Source organism: Elephas maximus, chromosome 23 (assembly GCF_024166365.1).
Source record: "Elephas maximus indicus isolate mEleMax1 chromosome 23, mEleMax1 primary haplotype, whole genome shotgun sequence".
Lineage (NCBI taxonomy): Eukaryota > Metazoa > Chordata > Mammalia > Proboscidea > Elephantidae > Elephas > Elephas maximus.
Window position 1 is genome coordinate 3335429 of NC_064841.1, and position 23423 is coordinate 3358851.

The 23423-nt window shown below is 42.0% G+C and overlaps 1 protein-coding gene across 6 annotated transcripts in view; it reads left to right on the forward strand.

Moving 5' to 3' along the window:
• Positions 1-23423, forward strand: part of VEPH1 (ventricular zone expressed PH domain containing 1) — a 275970-nt gene that overhangs the window by 233424 nt on the left and 19123 nt on the right. For 5 of the 6 annotated variants that reach the window (XM_049867685.1, XM_049867684.1, XM_049867686.1 and 2 more), the window contains exon 12: positions 10964-11081. In XM_049867685.1, coding sequence (XP_049723642.1) covers positions 10964-11081 — 118 coding nt within the window. Of the gene's footprint in view, positions 1-10963; positions 11082-23423 lie in introns of those variants that run through there. The other variant, XM_049867690.1, reaches the window with a different exon arrangement.

A 23423-nucleotide genomic window follows, 5' to 3' on the forward strand; every position in this document is an offset into this window, starting at 1 on the left:
CATCAGACACGCACATGTCATTATTCCCCTTTCAGATGTTCACGTTACATCTTTCTGTGTTTGCATCTCATTACATCCAGTGCTCCTAGGTTTGACAACAAGCTAACAAAAACAGACAGATAAATATGTTGCTTGCTTTTAGAAGACTAAATGTGTTTCGTAGGTGCCTAACATCAGTGTTTCTTCAAGAAGACATTCATTTCATTTACATATATTTATCAAGCTAAGAGACAAAGAAACTGTATTTTATATGCATAGGAAGAAGCTTCTTGTCTTGCTTTATTCAAATCATCATCATTATCGTCATCACTTTTTATTATTTCTCTACAGTTTACAACGCAGGGTTATTATCCAGAAATTGATTTGTGGCAACAACTCCTTGAAGTAGGCAGTTTAGGGATCCTAGTTATTCTGCCCACCGAGGAGGGCACTGGAAGTGCAGCCAAATTGAAATGTTTTCCCAAGAAATGCTACTGGTTGATGGAGGAGGGACTCAAACCCAGGTCTTCTGGGTCCCAAAACTGTGTTCTTTATACGGTACCACTCTGCAGAAAAAAGTCTGATTTCCAAGAATCACCTGTGACAGTTACCACATTCTATCACCTTCCCCTATGACAGAACTCAGTGTCCACATGCTTGAGGAAATGCAACATACTTCAAACAGTTTCTATTTCATGCTATCTCTTTGATTTGAAGGGCTGGATTAAAAGAAGGCTTAATATGGAGTCTTCCAACAAGAATGGGTGCAAAAATCAGGAGAAAGAGATGGTCCTTTGGTGGATTTCACCACCAAAGCCAAATAAGGCAAAATAAGGAGACTACGGGGGCTTGAGGAGTGCCAAGGAAGCCCCCCCCATACGCAGATTTCTTCCTCCCAGAGTCTAGCCTCCGCCTGTCTCTCTGCTTCACTTTAATTTCTATTAAATTATGAAATAACTCATAAACTCAGAAAAATAAGAAATATGATACCATTACCACCATGAGATAGAAGAGATGTCTACATTTCTTCCATATTTGCTTCAAATATCTCCATTTTAAAAAAGAAACTGTCACACTCTCCTGAGGTTGGTGTGTATTAGTAGTATAAATGTTTTTGTCTATTATTGTTTAAAATATTTACCTAGATGTTTTTATTGTACATATCTCTTGCAATATGCTTTCTATACTTAACCTTATGTTTTAAAAATGTACCTATGTTCATGCATGTAGGGCTAGCTCATTCATGTTAACATCTCTCAGTTTTCCGTTGTATAAATAGACCACAGTTTATTTTATCCATTTCTCTACTGAGAGGTAGCTCAATTTACTTTCCATGTCTGCCTTGATCATGATTACTCCACCAGTGCTCAGCACTGTGCTCTGTTGAATGACTAAATGGAGACATTTGAAATTCCAACAATGTGGGAAGCAAAGCCTTCTTACAACCATGATAGAGTCAGTTTTACCCCCTCTGTAACTGCTGCAAGTAGTAAACACATCAACAAAATGGTAGTTCTTATACTAAAACTAGACCCTGGCCAAATATTGACATGGATTTGTGTATTAGAATAATTGTACTCATAAAGAATGTTCTGATTCCCGGAACCTGGGCTATTTCTCACCAGCAAAAGGCAATGGGGACAGAGAAAAATACAATGCTTGCCACAGATGTGTGGTTGGTTTTTCCTGTGGGTTAAGAAGCAATGGTTTAAGAAGTCACTGGAGACTGTTGCAAGTCCCTGAAGCAATCAGACCGTATGCTGCCAGTTACCAAAAAGCATGGCCTATTTCAGAGATGAGCAAGGGTCACTGGATGGTGTTCTTCCAGAGGAGCCGGTATGGAAGAAGGAAATCCTCATGTTCTGCTGGTCGGAGAGTAAACTGGACAGCCATGCTGGAAGGCAATCTGGCAAAACCTAGGGAAGTTAAGCATGTGCGTACTGTTACATTTTTAATATCTCATGCAAACACGGGGTTCCTAGAGCAGGGCGTATTACTATTTACCCACAGCAAATAACCACACAGGCTGTTTTTTGCCTGCTCTTGGCCCTGGGGCAACAGGATGAAAACAAGATGCCATCCTACATGTACTGGGGTCTGCACTGTAGGCGAGGAACCTGAAAATGTGATCCTAGGTCTTTATGTACAGGAGAGACAACTAAAGGGAGGAGGGAAAAATCTTTGCTCCTGGGGAAGGACCCTGGGTTCATTCTTTTAGCCTTTAGAATGGAAGATAAGACTAGTGTCTGCACCTTGACAGCCCAGAGATATCTCCATGGTCCTGGGTCTCATCCCGCCTTGAAATATAAATGCATACCTGTACCGTAGGCAAGGGATCCTGAAATTAGGGGAGAAACAGCTGTACCTCCTTTGGGAGGTAAATCTCTACAGATTTCTAATCAGTCATTAATTAACTTCTGCAACTTGTTCTTTCAGCCCAGGTCCCACGTATCTGTAAAATTTACTCAGAAAACCCTAACTGTGTGTAAACCTAAAAATATTTTCTCTTCACTTCTACACAAAACTATGACCAAGCAATCCCATACCTGAGTATTATCCCAAAGAAACTCTTGCTCACATCCATGAGTGGACATGTATGAAGATAGTCATTGCATGGTTTATGGAAGCGCAAACGTCAAGGGACCTTGGGGCCCATCACTGGGGGAATGGTTAGATAAACGCTGTGGATGCACTCTGTGCAATCACTCTGCAACAGGAAAGGCAACAAACGCAATACACATACAACACCACGTGGAGATCATGAGTGAAGCAAGAGAGTCAGAGTGAGGTCTATGGTGTAATATCATTTGCAAAAATGAAAAACACACTAAACTTTTCTACATATTTGTCACGAATACATATCTATTCAAAGACATACATCAGACTCCAAAGAGTGAGTACTTATATAGAAAGGAGGTGAGAGGACCAGTCTGGGAAGGCGAGTGGGAACAAGGATAAAGGCGGACAAAGAAAGAGAAAAAGAGATGGGCCTTGCTCCCAAACAACCACCACCTATGTGCCTGAGGAGCGTTATCACCTCACCACCTGACTTCCAAAGGAAAAAAACAAAGAACCCTCTGCCCCCAGTGAGTCCTCTCCAGGGTGGCACGCTCTGTGGTGTAGATCCTCAACACGTGTTTGTTAACTGGAGGAGAAACCAATGAGCAGAAGAAAAGTAACTGCAATTCTTTGCTTTCCAGTATCAAAAAACATATAAATGCTGGCTTTCATCTTCGGCAGCTCTGGTGGCTACATTTCACACCACTGCAGAAATATCCAAGTTGTCTTGACATTTCAAACATCAGTAGTCTCTTGCTCTTGCTTCAACCCTGGTGAAAATGTCTTGTTGGTCTTAAAGGGCTGAAATGTAGAGTAAAATACTGGATTTGTAAAGAAATTAATTATGGTTTTATCAAACATGTATAAAGCTTGTTACTTGGCTTCTACTCAGTCCATATGCTTACATTAGCATTCCCTCAAACTGGTTTACTTAAATTCTTGCCGTGTTTACTGCCAATCTTCTGCAGTCAGATTAGTTTTTCATCATTCTTATGTGGGTGTGAATATTTGGCTTTTTCAAAGAAGTCATGTGTTCTATTATATTTGTTACTTCTTAAAAGAAATGCTTTTCTCTGAAATGAGTCAGACATGAGTGTTTTGATTCAGCCACTGGAAGCCAGGCCATACTTGTGGGTCACTCACTTCCCAGAAGGAATCCAATTCTTCCCACCACACTGGAACCCAAGGAGGGGAAGACAATCAAGCCTATTTAGTGATCTGTAGTGATAGGACGGGCCACCCTGGTGGCGTAGTGGTTAAGTGCTATGACTGTTAACGAAGAGGTCGGCAGTTTGAATCCACCAGGCACTCCTTGGAAACTCTATGGGGCAATTCAACTCTGTCCTATAGGGTCGCTATGAGTCGGAATCGATTCAATGGCAGTGGATTTGGTTTTTTGGTTTGGGTTAGTGACAGCAGGAAGTTTGCCACATTGGCTTCACATAGTCATGAGTATCTAGAGTTGCCTTACTAACATGGGATAAGAAAACAAGAGACAACAGAACACAGCACAGGCAACATCCGTGGTGAGTACTGAAACATACTGTGTTTTCTGTGTCAACACCCTCAGTCCTATGCTTAGGGTCTATCTCCCACCTGTAACCCTCCTCCATCCACACACACTTCAGCCTTCTGGCAAGTTTTAAATAGGCTGAGCTGAGTTTTCACGCCCCATCCTCTTCCTTCCATACTGCTCAATTTGGAATTAGTAATTTACCTCTAGTTTTTAAGAGTGGAGTTTATGTTCTCAGAACCAGACTACATATTTTGTCATGTGTACCGGAACTTCTGTGGAAAAGTATGAGCATGTGCACCCAAACCCATAGCTGTCGAGTTGATTGTGACTCACAGTGACCCCATAGGACAGAGTAGATCTACCCCCATAGGATTTCCAAGGCTGTAAGTCTTTACAGAAGCAGACTGCCACATCTTTCTGAGCAGCTGGTGGGTTCAAACTGCTGACCTTTGGATTAGCAGCTGAGCACTTTAACCACTGCACCACCAGGGCTCATAAGCATATGCACAGGAAGATGTAATGGACAGATTTGTCAAATACCAATCAATGGACATGCATGAGCTATCCCTACCCAGTCCAAGGTATGTATAGGATTGCTGTCCCGCGTTTCAGGCCGGTCAATGCACATCAGAATCACTTGGTGTCATGGATTAAATTGTGTCCCCCCAAAATATCTGTCAATTTGGCTAGGTCATGATTTCCAGTATTTTGTCATCTGATGTGATTTCCCTATATGTTGTAAATCCTCTCACTATGATGTAATAAAATGGATTATTGGCAGTTATATTAATGAGATCTACAAGATTAGGTAAAGTCTTAAGCCAATCTCTTTTGAGATATAAAAGAGGGAAGTGAGCAGAGACATGGGGACCTTGTACCACCAAGGGAAGACTGATGTATCACAAACACCTTCCTCAGAGCTGACAGAGAGAGAAAGCCTTCTCCTGGAGCTGGAGCCCTGAATTTGGACTCCTAGCCTACTGGACTGTGAGGGGATAAACTTCTCTTTGTTAAAGCTATCCACTTTGGTACTTCTGTTATAGCAGCACTAGGTGACTAAGACACTTGAGGAGCATGTTTAGAGATACAGATGCCCAGTCCCACTGCAGACTTCCTGGGTCAGGCTTCCATGGCTAGGACCTATATCTGATGTTCGTAACAAGTTCCCTGGGGATTGTTGATGCCAACCGCTCCTGAAAACTGGTGATCTGGGAAGGCTGAGAGTCTTGACAACGAGCAGTCAACAGGCTATATTGATGGATTCAGGCAAGCATCCTCCTTCCATCACTGGCATTTTATTCTAAAATCCTTATTAAATAAAATGAATTCGTATAGTACCCATGGAGATGTAGGTATAGTTTTAAAAATGAATGTACTCTAGAAAGGCTCAATTGTCATAGCTGAATAGCCATGAAAATTGAAAGCCTAAATACCACTATAGATATAATTTATAGGTAAGATCTATGTGCCTCAATTAGTAAACATTTTTAAACATTCTTTGAACATCTATTATGGGAAAAAGTGCTATACTATTTTCAGAAGCTACAGAATAATATAGAAGTCAGTCTTCTTGCCAAGGAGCTTCAATCCAGTCAAGGGCCAAAAGAGTCACACCAGAAGATGCTCAATAACAATCATGACCACAGACAAATTAAAAGACATTGTAGTTTTTCTCTGTGAGGAATATGGTAGACGCAATGAATTACCTTCTCACTTCCTTGGAAAACAAGGATTGTGTCTCCTTCACCTCTTTATCCCTGGTTCCTGGCGTGTAGTGCCGTGAATTGAATTCAGTAGTAATATTTTTCAGAAATTAAACAATATAAAAAATTAAAGATATTCTTTAAAGTCTTTTTTGCTACTTTACTCATCCAATGTACAGTGATTCTTACAAGAATCACTGTGCCTACACAATGTAGGGTGATACAAAGGTAAATTGTTAATTTTCTCTCTCTTAGGTAAGTTTATCTCACACCCTGAACTTCCACATAGGCAGAGTATGTGTGCTAGTAATAACAGCACAAAGACAGAACGTTCTTACTATGATATGAAAATATTGGGGATGGTTTAAAAAAAAAAAAAAAAACTCTTGTTTGCATTTCTTAAAACAACCTTGAAATATGTGCCCAGAGCTGATGCTGTTTACCGAAGGCACAGAGAGTGCATGAGGCAATCCTATGCTTTGTATCACAAATAGCATTAGAGCAGAATTTAAATGTACCAGAACCCAAAGTTCTTCCAGATGGACGTGCTTTCACTGATTTCTGGAAAATTGCTTCACAGGACACTCTCTCAGTCCACGGACGACGTTATAGTGTCCAGAGGCCACTTAGCACCTTTACAGAATCCATTGCGTTGACTCACGCTATCATTTGTCAGCAAAATAGTGTTGTAAATAGCCATGCTGCTTGGCTGATTTCCCCCCTAAGAGGCTTTGCCAGGGACTTTTGTAGTTTTCCAAATTCCTACTCCCATTAATGATTTTTTCATAAAAACTGTAGAAACATTCATTTAACAAGCTGTTTAAAAAGACCATTTTCCCTCCAGTGACTTTTATCATTTTTGCTTTAGATGATGCTTGTCGGAAAAATCCTTCCTTGTGCATGCTTGCTATGAGCATTTATCTTTTTTTTTTTTTTTTTAAGTCAACAGGAATGATTTGAACTTTGATATTCTTTGAGGCTTATTGAGGCATGATTTGGAGTGTAATTGAGAGAATGTGACTCTGTTAAGTAGAATCTTCATTTTCACTGAGAATTGGCCAACAGGATGTCACCTTCTCTTTCTCTTCATGGCACATTCTCTCTAGTGGTTTCCAGTACTGTGTAACAAATTACCACTGACTTAGCAGCTTAGAGCATACCACACTTGTTATCTCAAAGTTTCAGCGAGTTAAGAGTCCAGGACAGCTCAAATCCTAGAGGCTGCCTGTGGTTTCCTGCCATGTGATGTTCTCCAGAGATAGTTCACAGCATGGTGGTTTGCTAATTCAAGCAGAGCAGGAGAGTCTCTGTGTGCATCTGCTAGCAAGATGGGTCTTCTGTGTGTGTGTGTGTGTGTGTGTGTGTGTGTGTGTTTAGTAATGTGGTCATACAGTTGACATCAACCACCTTTGCCATATTCTTGGTTAGAAGCAATTATAGGTTCCTTCCCCACTCAAGGAGAGGGGATTATACAAAGGGGTGAACACCAAGAGGTAGGAATTGCTGGAAGGTTACCCTGGGGTCTATCTACCACTATCCCATTGAAACTGAAATACTCAGGGCAGGAAGCGACTCCACTCAGAGTTAGATCCAAATGATTTTTGTGAATTCTTCTCATGTCTGGTTGTCTTAAAGAAAGTTAGTAATTCTCTAAACAAATTGGTGTAATTCTCTCGTCTTAAAAAAAAAAAAAATTGCACAGTATTTCTTGGGCAAAGCCTGGGGAATGTACGGAACTCAAGAAAGTGAAGATCAGCTGGAGAGAGAAAGAATGACCTCCAGCATGTCTAAGAGGTCCCAATTCAAAAAATTTAAGGATCAGTGGTTGTTGGTTTGTATCTGCTTGTTTTGTGAGTTATTTTGCTTTGATTTCCCACCAGTATTCGGAACTGTGTATGTTTCACCTGTCTGTCTACTCTAAGTTGACTTTTGTTACCAACTTCAAGCCTTCCTAGTCCTATAGTCTACTTTCTTCATTCAGCTCCCTTTCCCTTTGCGCCACACCGAAATGCTCTGAAGAGGTGAGCCTGCTTTGACTTCAAAACTCGAACACTGGGATAGAGCCTACCATCCCCCTAAGTCTTATTTTAGGTGTTTTGTTTGCTAGTAGTGTTTGTGGTGAATGAAAAATTGATCCTTAATTGTGTGGGAAATAGAAAAGTGATCTGCATGCCAGTGGCCAAGCACAGACCTCAGAGACTTGGCAGTTTTGAAACCGATATCTATGAACATCTGCTTTTTCCCCCGTAAATTTTAATATGGATTTCATCCTTCGAAACCTACAAAACTCCAAGGTGCTTCTTCAGTTTTTATCTTGGGGAATATGGTGTTTTTAAAAAAGGCAGTCTTTTTTTTCCCCCACTGAACACATTCTAAATCACTCTTGCTAAAACGGCACACCTGCGCATGCAGTGTCTCCTGGAACGCCTGTGACATGGCACTAAATGTTAGCAACTCAAAAGGCTGCGTTCAGCGTGTGAGCCTCCACGTCTTCCAGTCCCGGAACATGAGCCTCAAGAGTCTTAGTGAAGTATGCTGAAAAGCACCCGTTTCTAGTCCCAGTTTATACCTTTCATTATTCCACGAGTATTTATTTAATGCTTGCTCACCTGTCAGATGCTTTTAGGTGTTACAGTTACAACAGTCTTCCTGACCTCATTGTGCTTATGTTTCAGCAAGTGAAAATGTTCTCTAAAAAGAATTTCCTCTAAATTTTCATAATATCTTCCAGATAGTTCATTGTAAAACTTTAGACTTTGCACTGAGCCAGCAAACCAATGGTGTTAATCCATTCCTGATGCTGGATTAGGCTCTGGGATACAACTGTGAACAAAGTAGGCACATTTCTGCCCTCAATGAACTTTTAGTCCACCATGCTTCTCACCTCTGCCAAAAAAATGTAGACCTGGGAAACAGGAACTTTGAGGTAGGGTCCGGGTAGCCATTTGACAGTTCTTTATTTTAGACTCATTGTAGACTATGCAAAGGCATTCAACTGTGAGTCATAACAGATTATGGAAGAATGGGAATTCTAGAACACTTAATTGTGCTCATGTGGAACCTGTACATACACCAAGAGGCAGTCATTCGAACAGAACAAGGGGATACTGCATGGTTTAAAGTCAGGAAAGATGTGTGTCAGGGTTGTATCCTTTCACCATACTTATCCAATCTGTATGCTGAGCAAATAATCCAAGAAGCTGGACTATATGGAGAAAAATGGGGCATCAGGATTGGAGGAAGACTCATTAACAGCCTACATTATGCAGATGACACAACCTTGTTTGCTGAAAGTGAAGAGGACTTGAAGCACTTACTGAAGAAGATCAAAGACCACAGCCTTCAGTATGGATTACACCTCAACATAAAGAAAACAAAAATCCTCACAACTGGATCGATAAGCAACATCATGATAAATGCAGAAAATATTGAAGTTGTCAAGAATTTCATTTCACCTGGACCCACAATCAACGTCCATGGAAACAGCAGTCAAGAAATCAAATGACTTATTGCACTGGGCAAATCTGCTGCAAAAGACCTCTTTAAAGTGTTAAAAGGCAAAGATATCACTTTGAGGACTAAGGCGTACCTGACCCAAGCTACAGTATTTTAAATCACCTCATATGTATTTGAAAGCTGCACAATGAATAAGGAAGACTCAAGAAGAATTGATGCCTTTGAATTATACTATTGGCAAAAAATATTGAATATACCACAGACTGCCAAAAGAACAAACAAATCTGTCTTAGAAGAGGTACAACCAGAATGCTGCTTAGAAATGAGGGTAGTGAGACTTCATCTCGCTTACTTTGGACATGTTATCAGGAAGGATCAGTCCCAGGAGAAGGGCATCATTGGTTGGTAAAGTAGAGGGTCAGCAAAAAAGAAGAAGAACCTCAATGAGATAGATTGACACAGTGGCTGCAACAATGGGCTGAAACATAGCAACAATTGTGACAGTGTTTGGTTCTGTTGTACACAGGGTTGGCATGAGTGGGAACTGACTTGAGGGCACCTAACAACAACAACAACAATAAACAGTGGAAACAGTGCCCACATTCCTTAGCTCTTAGGAATGTTAAGAACTGTTATTATAGGCAGGCAATAAAAGTGTGTGGGGAAGAGGATAAGAAAAAGTCACAGCTCAACAGAGGACCAACACATAAGCCAGCTATGTACATGTAGGGCTCGCAAAGACTTTAAACCTTTTTAGGAAAGTAACGTTTTACATGGGTAGTTCTGGCCACCCTGTAACTCAGGACATAAGTCATTAACATAATGGAAGAGCCTCAGGAGGACAGTGAAACTATTTAATTTGGTTAGCCTAACAGTTTTCTCTCCATTTATAGCATAATGGAACCTCCTTCTTCTGCTCTTAAGCAGGAGGACATTGGCAGGATGCCACAGGGCACATAAAACCTGGCTGTCTTCTTGGTGTGTGAATTCTACTCAACCATTTGGAGGGAAAAGGAAGTTAATTAATTTACTGATAAGTAATCTAAGTCATTATTTTCCATTAAAACCAATACAGCTGTGTTATAGAATAGGCTACAAAATTAGTATATATTTTTAAGATAAAGCATAAGACTAAAACACTGCTGGAGACAAGGGCTAAGGGATTAAGTCCTCCCCATATTTTCCATTAGCCCCCTGCAAAGCCAACCTACCAAAAATCATAACATTTTTCCTATAGATAATTGATTTCAAATTTTACTTAAAGTGGAAATGAAAGACAAGTTCCCTTTCAGCCATGTTGCCACTTAGAAGCAAGGAAATTCTGGGCCACTTCAGGCTCTGGCTCCTCACTCCACACCCATGATGCCAGCCCTGGAGCCCGTGTTCATTCCCCATGGATCCAAGAGCCCTCTGTCCATCAAGGAAGAGTTTGTGATGATCATTCTTTTCCAAGGTTTGCCAAGAGGGGTTTTCTCCATGTTCCTCATGTTCTTAACACTGAGATGAACATTAAACCCATTGCTGTCAAGCCTGTTCCAATCTGTAAGGAGCCTATAGGACAGAGTAGAATTGCCCCATGGGGTTTCCAAGGAGCAGCTGGTGACCTCAAACTGCCCACCCTTTGGTTAGCAGCCTGAGCTCTGAGACTGAGCATTGGTCGTCCTGATTCCCCTCTCTTTTCTCTCGTCTTGGAATGCTATAGAGCTGGCAGATCCCCTTACATTCTTTGTGCCTTGTGTTCCTGACACAGGATCTGGACCAGGTACAGCTCCATCTGGAGGAAGTCAGATTCTTTGACGTGTTTGGCTTCAGCGAAGAGGCAGGAGCATGGCAGTGCTTCATGTGCAACAACCCCGAAAAAGCAACCGGTGAGAGGCCTGATTTGCTGCTAGAAACGGTTTGTGTCCCTTGGATTTACAGGAACCCATGAACCCCGCTCTTCTAGTTGCCTTCCCCCTTGCATAAAAATCCCCAGGTATACCTGATGTCCTCTGTTTTGCACTGAGAATATTTCATCCAAGTGGTACTGAGAGTAAGACATCCTAGGGAAAGAAAACAGAGCCAGAAATAAGCAAAAGAAGCAATGCTTTACATATATGTGGCTATCAGGAAAACAATATTGGTCATTGTGCCCTGAAAGCATTCTTCATTTCAACCAAATGGCCCTGAGGATTTGTGAAAGCCAGCATTCTGTTAAGGTATACTCCAGAGTCTCAGAGAGATAAGACCACACTCAAATTCGCCATGTCGTCTCAGATGCCCCTTATAACTTTGCTTGATGATTGGACTGTGGTAAGAGCAAACCATGTAAACAGTGAGGAACCATTTGGGGGAAAACCTCAAGGCTGGCTCGCCCTTCCACTTCCTTTCTGCTGCCCGAGGAATTTGGTCTACTGACCTTACAAAAAAATTATAATTTTGAGGAAAAATGAGCCAAGCCCTGAGCTAATCACGTCAGGTACTTTATCTCATTTAATCCTCACAGTAATCTTAGCAGGTAAGTGGTAACCTCAAGTCCGTTTTACTGATGGGGAAGCAGAGACACAGAGAGGTTTGGTAACTGCCCAAAGTCACACAGGTAATAAGTAACAGCAGCGGGTTTTGAACCCTGGCTGAGTCCAGAGCCCATGCTCTTAACTGTTTCACCATTCGGCCTCCCGATGAAAAAAACCCATTGCCATCAAGTTGAGTCGATCTCAATTCATGGCCACCCCATGTGTTAACAGAGTAAAGCTGCTCTATAGGGCTTTCTTGACTATAATCTTTACAGAAGCAGATCTCCAGGCCTTTCTTCCACACTCACTCAGTGAGTCTGAACAGCCAACCTTTAGGTTTGTAGTCGAGCACCGACTGTTAGTGCCAGCCAGAGACCTGGCCTAATCTGAACAATGGAAATAGGCTGATAATTAGCCTATGTTCCGAAAGTTATGCTGTCCTTAGAAAAAAAAAATATTTCATCACTGATTTGCCCCTAAGAGGATCAGGGTTCTCGTTGCTGATGCTGCTTAGGATCTGTGGTTTAGACCCAGGGAACAGTGCTGACACCCCTGAACACAAAGCCACTTTGTGGATGAGCCATCTCGAGAAAGCCATTCATTACACCACCTGTACCTGTTCTTTTAATTTTGGGATTGTGTGCATCTTAAAGAATATCAATTGTGGCAAGTCCATCCTCTTGTTAACTGCCGAGATGTTGAGGCCGAATCAGAAAAGTGTGTTTATGTGGCCAGATGGAGGGAGATATGAGGGGCTCGTGGAGAGGTACCAATTAAAATGTATTACCCTGTGGAAAAGGGAACCGTATGGATGGAAGAAGCTGGCATTTGGGGATGCCAGCCTTTGTGAGGCACAGATTGTTGGCTGATTACAGAGTCTGGAATAAGCTGATACCAGAGTGAACACCTTAATTTTTAAAAAGTTAATTTAAGCAAATAAGGAATTGGGGAACTGAAGGTCTTCACTGTAAGACTTTCTAATTAGGCCATATTTCTCCTATAAAAATGACAGAGCACTAAAGAAGCTTTAGTCGAGAGCATCACAAAATAAGGTGCTTATCGTAGGGGGCTCTGAGAGGACCTTCAGGGTTTTCCCTCCAAGTAAGCAGAGTCCTTTATTCAGCAAATGCTTCGTAGTATCTGGCCAAGGGAAGCCTCCAAGAAGGGGCTGGAAGTTAAAAACACAACCTTTAATGTCTGTGTTCCCAAATTCACTGCCGTGCACTTGAACGTTTTGTGCATTGGCTCCCTCTTATTTGTGTTTCTCACAGTTAAATATAGGCTGAGAACATCTAGCCATAAAAATTCAAACAAGGCCAAATATTTCACAGCAGAACATATTGAATCAAAATGTCTGGCCCTGAAAGCTTCCGTGTGTTTGGATTTCTTTGCTCATTTCCTTTTGCTACGTGAAAGGGGATTCAGGCTGAGAGAAATCCCATTTTAAACTGCTATTTTCGCCCAAAACCCTTGACTCCCCAAAAAGTTCGTATAGGTTGTTGATCTGATCTTATTTTTTTATATAAGGGTATAAGTTATGCGTATAATCTAAGCGAAAAGTCTAACATAATATTGCTGCCAAATGTATTATTCATGGAGATACTTGCTTTCATGTTCTACTTACATTCTAAGTTTAAAGATGATCAAGGCATAGGAACAAATGCCCTGTTATTGGTCACGCACAGCTCACGTGGTTCTTACATCTCATTTTTCATTCATGCTGAGCGTGTTTGTTGCGTTAGTTGAGCGTCTTCTAGAGCCCAGGCCTGGGAATGGCAAGATGAGTAGGGAGCAATGTCTGTGCTGTGACAGGATTCCCAATCCAGTCAGGGCCGCAGGGCACATATGGAGAAATGTAACACACTACCTTGTACGTTTTTAGCATGTAATAAATGCTTGTTGAGTGAGTGACTGAATAAATGAAGGAATGGATAAGATTTAGAAATGACAAAGTCAAATATGCCTTGAATATTGAAATACGGTGTCTCGGGATTGTGACTGTGTGTTAAGCACCTCAGATATATCTGTGTACCCTACGCTGTGAGTTTGGAACCTGTGATAAATGGACCATGGTGCTCCTTTCCTCCTGGAGGGAGTCAGCCCGGGTAAAGCACGGGCTCCGCTTCCCTGCACGGTAGCACCTGCCTGCGCTGACTGAGCCTGATTTCTCGCTGTGCTGGGTTCCAGCAAAGCCCCCATAGAGTCCAGGTGCCCTGTCCGCCCCGGGGAGGAGCTGCATAAAGAAGGAGGATTGGAGCGTAGTTCAAAAAGCTGATGAAACTGAATTTTTTTTGGTATTTCTTTACAAAGGGACTGACAAGTGATACAATGGTTACTTCCCAGCATTCAGCGTTCCCATGTTTTTTTTTCCCCCACCAGAACGTTGCTGGCATCTAAATGAAGAACAAAACATGAGGCAATTAGAGAATTTCGGTTAGACGTGAGGGACCACCACCACTTGCTATGAAGTTGACCCCGACTCATGGCAACCCCAAGGGTGTCAGAGCACAGCTATGCTCCACAGGGCTTTCAATGGCTGGTTTTTCAGTAGTGAATCTCCAGTGCCTGTGGGTGGACTTGAATCGCCAACCTTTGAGTTAGCAGCCAAGAGTGTTAACCATTTCTACCATCCAGGGACTCCCATGGGAAACCCTTCAGAAGTGACTGCAAATCAGCTAGCTTACATGGTCGCCTCAGGTATATGGCCCTCATCCTGTTCTCCTCACTTTTTAATAAAAGTCTCGTCTCTATGTCTCCACCAATCCCCCACCAACACATAGAAATTCACAGGCGTGTAATATCTGCTGATCAATAAAATATTTTTTATCCAGTTGGGTACAGATGAAGTCAGAGGAGTGGCCCCTAGAATGGTATAAACCAAAAAAAAAAAAAAAAAAAAAACCCGTTGCTGTCAAGTCAATTCTGACTCATAGCGACCCTGTAGGACAGAGTAGAGCTGCCCCATAGGGTTTCCAAGGAGCGGCTGGAGGATTTGAACTGCTGACCTTTTAATTAGTAGCCAAGTTCTTAAATACTGTGCCACCAGGGCTCCAGAATAGTGTAGAGGTCCTGAAATGCTTATAATTGCTAACATTCATCGTGCCAACTATGTGCTAAACTTTTTACATGCATTTTTCTTATGTAATCTACACACCAACTCTATGACACAGACACCATTATGGGCTCCATTTTACACATGAGGAAACCAAAACACAGAGAGGGTAAGTGATTTGCCCAAGGTCACACAACTACCAAGTGGTGAAACCAGAATTTGAATCCAGACAGGCTGATGCCAGAACCTGAAATTTCAGCCTGTAGAGCAAATCCAAGTTGAGGATACTGAATGTTGGAAATTCCAAGGACAATCACTCCATCGGGTTACAATATACTGAAAGACCAAGAGGCGAGCCTGATTTTTTAGAAGTGATCTGCCTCCCCAGTGACTTATTCCATTTAAAGAAGAGCAGGGACTTTGGTATGATAACATGTGGGAAGCCATCACATGCAAAATGATTGCAGTAGAAGCTATTTCCAGTCCCTCCAATTGCTGATTCAGTTCTGAATATCAACTTTTTTAAGTACAGAGTAGAAGATTAGAAAGTCACTGAAATTACTCAAGAATCCTCAGAGACCGGCCCTGCGGTATTTATTGCAGATTCAAGTACTCCGCGAGAATGAGAGAGATTGAGCAAGTAGATTAAACAGGACAAAGCTCACTCCCGGAAAACCAACCAAATCCCTTTATCAACCACCCAAGTGTCTTGGAACTGCACAGCACGTGTTAAGTGTTAACCGTAAGGCTGAGTCAGCTGGCCCCCTTGGAACACATCTGGCTTTCTATTGAGTCACATTTCTTAAAAGGAGGAGGAAGAACAAACTCAGTCATGACTTTCACTTTCATCTCTCAAGACCCATGGGATGCCTTTCTTCTTACACCCTAAGAAAAGCAGCTGAGAGACATCTCAGTTTGGGCACGTGTGTCCTTCTCCATAAATCTGAGCAATCCCCAGTGTGATTTCTCTCTTCATCACTAGATATTTAGATTTTGTGTGTGTGTGTGCTTTACGTGAAAGTTTACAGCTCAAATTAATTTCTCATTAAAAAATTCATATGCATATTGTTTTGTGACCTTGGTTGCAATCCCCACAATTTGACAGCCTGTTCCCCCTTTCCACCCTAGGTTCCCTGTGTCCATTTGTCCAGTTCCTGTCCCTTCCTGCCTTCTCGTCTTGCTTTTGGACAGGAGCTGCCCATTTAGTGTCATATATTTGATTGAACTGAGAAGCACGTTCCTCACATGTGTTATTTTTTGTTTTATAGGCCTGTCTAATCTTTGTCTGAAAAGTGGGCTTCGGAATGGTTTCAGTTCTGAGTTAGCAGAGCCTTCTGGGGCCATAGTCTCAGAGGTTCCTCCAGTCTCTCTCAGACCAGCAAGTCTGGTCTTTTTTTGTGAGTTTGAATTCTCTTCTATATTTTTCTCCCAATTTGTCCAGGACTCCTTGTCGATATTTATAATTTGAATGTGATTGTCAGTCGGTGGCCTCCTTGGGTTCTAAAAGAAGGTGGAAGAATTTTTTTCCAGACAAACTTCCATCATGATTTCTCTTTAGAACTTGATTTCAGATATTTGTGTTGTAAGGGCAGGCTGCCTGTTTATATCACATGGACAAATAGAGATGGTTTCAAAATGATGTCAGGATAAGACCTTCTCTGTAAGGAGGAACCACGATGGTGCAGTGGTTAAAGCACTCGGCTGCTAACTGAAAGGTCAGCGGTTCGAAGTCACCATCTGCTATGCGGGAGAAAGATGTGGCAACCTGTTTCAATAAAGATTACAGCCTTGGGAACTCTATGGGGCAGCTCTACTCTGTCCTGTAGGGTCCCTGTGAGTCAGGACTGACTCAACAGCCTTGGGTTTCACTGGTTTTTTTCTCCCTAATTTGATCTTCAGACAGTAGAAAAGGCTGGTAACAGCTGTGGTGGCATCTTTTGCTGGACACCCTTAGCACTGGTTAGATGACCTTCCACTCCAGATGACAATGTGAAAAGGGACTAAATGAGCTCTCAGGACCAGCCCAGCCTTATGAGCTCATTAATATGAAGTATTTCCATTTAATTTCCATGTCAACTTTCACACAGAAGATGACCAAAACAAAGCCAAATTTGTCTTTATGCTATGGCCAGGTTTGTCTTAGGATGGTTTTCCTCCTACCACAAGTTCTAAAATGTCGTCTTATATGCTAAATTGTTGTTGTTGTTAGGTGCCGTCGAGTCAGCTCCGACTCATAGCAACCCTATGCACAACAGAACGAAACACTGCCCGGTCCTAGCCATCCTTACAATCGTTGTTATGCTCATTGTTGCAGCCACTGTGTCAATCCACCTTCTTGAGGGTCTTCCTCTTTTCCACTGACCCTGTACTCTGCGAAGCATGATGTCCTTCTCCAGGGACTGATCCCTCCTGACAACATGCCCAAAGTATGTAAGACGCAGTCTCGCCATTCTTGCTTCTAAGGAGCATTCTGGTTGTACTTCTTCCAAGACAGATTTGTTCATTCTTTTAGCAGTCCATGGTATATTCAGTATTCTTTGTCAACACCACAATTCAAAGGCGTCAATTCTTCATCCGTCTTCCTTATTCATCGTCCAGCTTTCACATGCATATGATGTGATTGAAAATACCATGGCTTGGGTCAGGCGCACCTTAGTCTTCGGGGTGACATCTTTGCTCTTCAACACTTTAAAGAGGTCCTTTGCGGCAGATTTACCCAATGCAATGCGTCTTTTGATTTCTTGACTGCTGCTTCCATGGCTGTTAATTGTGGATCCAAGTAAAATGAAATCTTTGACAACGTCAATCTTTTCTCCATTTATCATGATGTTGCTCATTGGTCCAGTTGTGAGGATTTTTGTTTTCTTTATGTTGAGGTGTAATCCATACTGAAGGCTGTGGTCTTTGATCTTCATTAGTAAGTGCTTTAAGTCCTCTTCACTTTCAGCAAGCAAGGTTGTGTCATCTGTATAACGCAGGTTGTTAATGAGTCTTCCTCCAATCCTGATGCCCCGTTCTTCTTCATATAGTTCAGCTGCTCGGATTATTTGCTCAGCATACAGATTGAATAGGTATGGTGAAAGAATACAACCCTGACGCACACTTTTCCTGACTTTAAACCAATCAGTATCCCCTTGTTCTGTCCAAACAACTGCCTCTTGATCTACGTAAAGGTTCCTCATGAGCACAATTAAGTGTTCTGGAATTCCCATTCTTTGCAATGTTATCCATAATTTGTTATGATCCACACAGTCGAATGCCTTTGCATAGTCAATAAAACACAGGTAAACATCCTTCTGGTATTCTCTGCTTTCAGCCAGGATCCATCTGACATCAGCAATGATATCCCTGGTTCCACATCCTCTTCTGAAACCAGCATGAATTTCTGGCAGTTCCCTGTCAATATACTGCTGCAGCCGTTGTGTTTAGCTGACCAAAAACAAGGCAATGCTCACTGCAAGATAACATCACATTTTCACGTGTACACACTGTTACCAAAAACCAAACAGACAAACACATCCATTGCCATCAAGTCAATTCCAGATCCCGGCGACGCCGTGTATCACAGAGCAGAACTGAGCTCCGTAGGGCTTCCTTGGCCGTAATCTTGACAGAAGCAGATTGCCAGGTTTTTCTTCTGTGGTGCCACTGAGTGGGTCTGAGTTGCCACCCTTTCCATCAGCAACGAAGAGCAAACCACTTAAATAGGGGCCCCAGGGCACAGTGGTTGAAGTGCACAGCACTTACGCCACCTGAGGACTGTTAGTGACTACTGAATGTGTATTTTTTTAGATAAAATTGAATCCCAGCTTCTTGTTCAAAGGTATCTTTGAATTACTTAATAAAAGAAAACAACTACACACTTATCGACTCAGATAATTTATTCTGCTGAAATCTCTTTCCTTTTTCCTCTCTCATCTTCCTGTCCTGTGTTCTCTGGCATGGGCATTCCTCTGCCTGTTCCCACACAGACTAAATTCCTCTTCTCTCTGTCTTTTCTGTCCACTGTCCACATTTCTATATTGTATACTGCATGTTGCCCCTCAATCTCCCTACAAGAAAGAGGAGGAAGGCAATGAATTATTCGTCTTTGTATGCCCCCACCCAGGGCCTGATACAGAGTAGTTTTTTAATTTGGCAAATAAATGGATGACTGGGTATGCATGAATCACGTCAATGGTAGGATGACAGGGAGAGAAAATTCATTTTCAAAAGCCCACTTTAAAATCTAACTAAAAAAAGAAAACGCGTTGCCATTGAGTCGATTATGACTCATGGTGTCCCGTGCATTACAGAGTGGACTGTTCCATAGGTTTTTCTTGACTGTAATCTTTATGGAAGCATATCACCAGGCCTTTCTCCCATGAAAACTACTTGGCGAGTTTGAACTGCCAACCTTCAGGTTAGTCGTTGAACACAAACCATTTGCACCACCCAGGGACCTTAAAAAAAAAAAGAAAGAAAGAAAAGCCTGGTACTTTCTCAAAATTAAAACAAAATCTAAGCCTGAAATGAAACTTGAAATAGCATCTTTTGCAAAATCAGCTTTTGTAAGAAGAAAACGTTGCTGTGTACAAGGTTTCAACACCTGGTGGAAATCCAATTTTTATATTATAGTAGAAATTTTCAGCACACACATGCACACAGAGCCCATTGTAAACTTGCTGATGTCTTACGAACCTCCATGGGAAATAAGCTACAATCAGTAACCTCAGCGATTACTGTCGCTCTCGTCCAGCGCACATTCCTAAGCCTGCCTTTGCTGGCTCAGCAATCTTTCTTGATATAGGGTGAAAAAGAGTCTGATAGGCCCTGTGCTTGCAGGAAATTTTTAGTCACTCTGTGGTTATCCACGAACAAACCACCATGAATGGAAATGTGTCCTTTTCCATATGAGAAAATTTTCATGTGGTTTTTAAAATAAAGCACTTAATATATTTTAAAAGACCTCTAGTCATCACTTCTCAGAGTAATCATAATTTGTTAGTAATCTGTTGTTGTTGTTGTTAGGTGCCATCAAGTCATTTCCAACTCATAGCAACCCTATGTACAACAGAACGAAACACTGCCCGGTCATTCGCCATCCTCATAATCATTGCTATGTTTGAGCCCACTGTTGCAGCCACTGTGTCAGTCCATCTCATTGAGAAACTTCCTCCTTTTCATTGACCCTCTACTTTACCAACCATGATGTCCTTCTCCAGGGACTGGTCCCTTCTGATAACATGTCCAAAGTACATGAAACAAAGTCTCACCATCTTCGCTTCTAAGGAGCACTCAGGCTGTACTTCTTCCAAGACAGACTTCTTCGTTCTTCTGGCAGTCTACTTTTTATCTACCTGTTATAAATATATTAGGAGAGAAATTATTTTTTCGGCCAGAAATTCACCTATTTAAAAGATACACTAGTGCTTTTAGAAGCCACTGAGAGAGAAAGATCATCAACTGTCTTCATAGAGGGGTCACAGTTTGCCTTGGGCCTCATCCCTCCCACCTTCTCAAAAATCTCATAATAGAGAGTGTCCTTTTTCCCTTCGATATTCAGCTTCTCTCTCCCAGCTGACTCCTCATTGTCTGTTAAACACACTCAAGAGACCTGACCTCTCTCCTTTCCCTCCAGCTACTGCTGTGTCTCTCACCTCTTCTTTAAAGCCAAGAGTTAAAATCTTTGCTCACTCTCTTCACTTCCTCACCTCTTTCTCCTCATGAGTCAACCCCCCTAATCTGGCCCACACCCCATTCAGTCTGTCTGTGGTCATTGACGCTCTGCAAGCCACCATGCACTGGTCACTTCTCATTGTTCACACTACGTCCTCTTAACAGCCCTTAATACTGTTGACTAATTCCTCCTTTTAAAATATTCTCTCCTTTAGCTTCTGTGGCACAACATTCCTCTGGTCTATCTCTTCTCTCTGGACACTCCCTGTCAGCCTCCTTCCCAGGCTCATCTTCCTTTATCCAACTATTTGTTGTCGGAGCACCCTTCTTCTCACCTACCCCTCTCCCCAGTCAGTCTTCGCTAGTTCTGCAACTTCAGTAAGCACATCCATAAGACAACCCCGAAAGGTGCATCTGCAGTCCAGGTCTCTCCTCTGAACTCGAGGCTTCCAGCTCCCACGTCAAGCTTGGCTGTCTCAAAGGCTCCTCAAACTAAGTTCGTTTAAATCAAAACTGATGGTTGCCCCTTTCTTGCCCCCCTCCCCAAAACACCTGGTCGTCTTCCAGCATCCCCTAACTCTGTAAACAAAACATCACTTAGTCCGTTGCACCAGCCAGGGACTCGCTGCCGTCTCTCTCACCCCATTCAGCTCATCACACAATGTTGTAGAATTTACCTTCTTCATGGCTCTCAAATGTGCCCCCCTCTCTCCATCACTCTAGTCCAAGCTACCATCGCCTCTTACCTAAAATAATGGCAGTAGCCTCCTAACTGAGTTATTCTGGTCCCTTCCAATCTGCCTCCCACACTGCAGCCTCAATGCACAAATCAAAGCCACCCCCTGTATAAAACCTTACAATAGCTCTTAACTTAAAAAAAAAAAAAACTTAAAGATCAGACTTTTAACATGACCTTCATGGACTCACTTGGAGTGGTCTTCCTCAGCCTCTCCAGCTTCGTCTGCCCACATGCCCTCTACCTGCTCTCTGTTCTGGCTAGAAGGACCTTCTTTGAGTTTCCCGTGCTCACCACACTCTTCCTGCCCCAGGGCTTTTCCACATGCTGTTTCCTCTGCCTGGAATGCCCTGTCTCCCCTCTTCACCTAGTGAATGTGGCTGTTAACCTCCCATTTGCAGTTCAAGTTCACTGCCCCAGGAGGCCTTCTAAGACCTCCCTACTAATGCTAAAAGCTGACTTTATTTGTCCTCAAAACTCCTCAACTCTCTCCTCCAGTACCGATTTTTTTTGCAGCTGCAGTCTTGCTTGTCTATGTGTGATTATTTGATTATTGTCTCTTCCCCCAGTAAATAGTTTAAGTATAATCTCTGTAAAGCAGGTCTCCTCACCCATCTATCCTCAGCCCCTTGCACAAAATAGATGCTAAATAAATATTTAACAAATGCATGAATGACCAAAGTTGATATCTTCTCAGGAAATTTTGAGTAGGAAAACTTTTATGTCAAGTGGTGAGAAAAAAAAAAAAATTAATGAAGTCACAGTGATTGATTTTAAGAGAAAAAAAGACACATATTTCCATGACATTTCCAAAGTATCTTTTGTGATAAATATATTCTTTGTGTAATAGTCTCTCCTTAAATAAGCTCATATTGAAAGTATTATGATAAACATCATTTTATTTAACAGAGTATATGAGGTATTTTATACATACATACATTCGTGTGTGTGTGTGTGTGTGTGTGTGTGTGTGTGTGTGTGTGTATGGCCCTGGTGGCACAGTGGTTAAGAGCTCAGGCTGCTAACAAAAAGGTAAGCGGTTTGAATCCACTGGCTGCTCCTATGGGGCAGTTCTACTCTGTCCTACAGGGTTGCTTTGAGTCGGGTCAACTCAGAGGTAGCAGGTTTGGTTCTTTTGGTTATATATATAGCATATAGACATACATATACATACATATCAAGCACACAGTGTGGCGGTATAAATGTTGTATGTGAAGTTTCCAGTGTGGGCATTTTTAAAGTTGCCAAAAGGACTGAGGTGAAGTGCTGAACCACAAAAGATGGAACTTGAGTTAAATACTTCCATGAAGGCACTGTAGGTAACGCTTGAAAATGTTCTAAAACACGAGAATGTACAGACATATGGGACAATGGCTAGAATGTGCTCAACTTATACAGCCCAAATAAGTTGACCCTTTTTATCACAGATCTAGCTCAAGTACGTGAGATCTGCTTTTCCCCAAGCTAGGGCAAGCTCCGCATGCCCAGATGGTGTGGGAAAGCACTCAACGTTGAAAACTGTCGAAAGTCCTATGGTTGGATGTTGCCAGTAATATCTCCCTGCAGATCTTATTAATCGGATGACTAAGGGGAGCCAACATGGAAAATGTGTGTGGAACATTTATTAAAAGGTCAATTCTAGGACTGAGGGATTGTCTCCACTCATGTCCAGCCTCCCTGATCTTTTCCAATCTGTCCCTGTCAGTCATTACTGGGCAAGTCTGGGCTACTCTTCTTTGAAGAGCTCCCCATAAAGGCACAAAGGTGGTCACACTTACTGCTCAGAACTACTGAACAGGTTACCTTCTTGGCAAGTGCCTCTAGAATTTTTTTCAGTGATGATACAATAAATAAGCCAAATTCCACAAACACTGATTCCAAGAATTTTTTTTTTTTTTCTGTAATCCCATTGACTGAAGCAAAGGGCATGAAAATGATCTTACACTGCCATTCTGTACTTTAATTATGTTATGGAAAGTTCATAATTTTCTTCCTATTGTTGGTTTTGTAGTTTTACTGTTTTGTATATTATATAACTTATTGCTGTCATCTATTATGAGGATACCAATCACTTTCTAGGAGTTCTTGAACTTCTGTCTACATAAGAATAACCTGGGGACCTTGTTAAATATGCAGGGTTCCTCACTCCACCCCAAAATTCCCACTCAGTTAGTCTGGAGTAGTACCCTGCAACGGGCCTTTTAACAAGCCAGCAGGTAAATCCGATGCCGATGGCTCTCAGAACAGCTTGGGAGATGTAGCTCTAAAA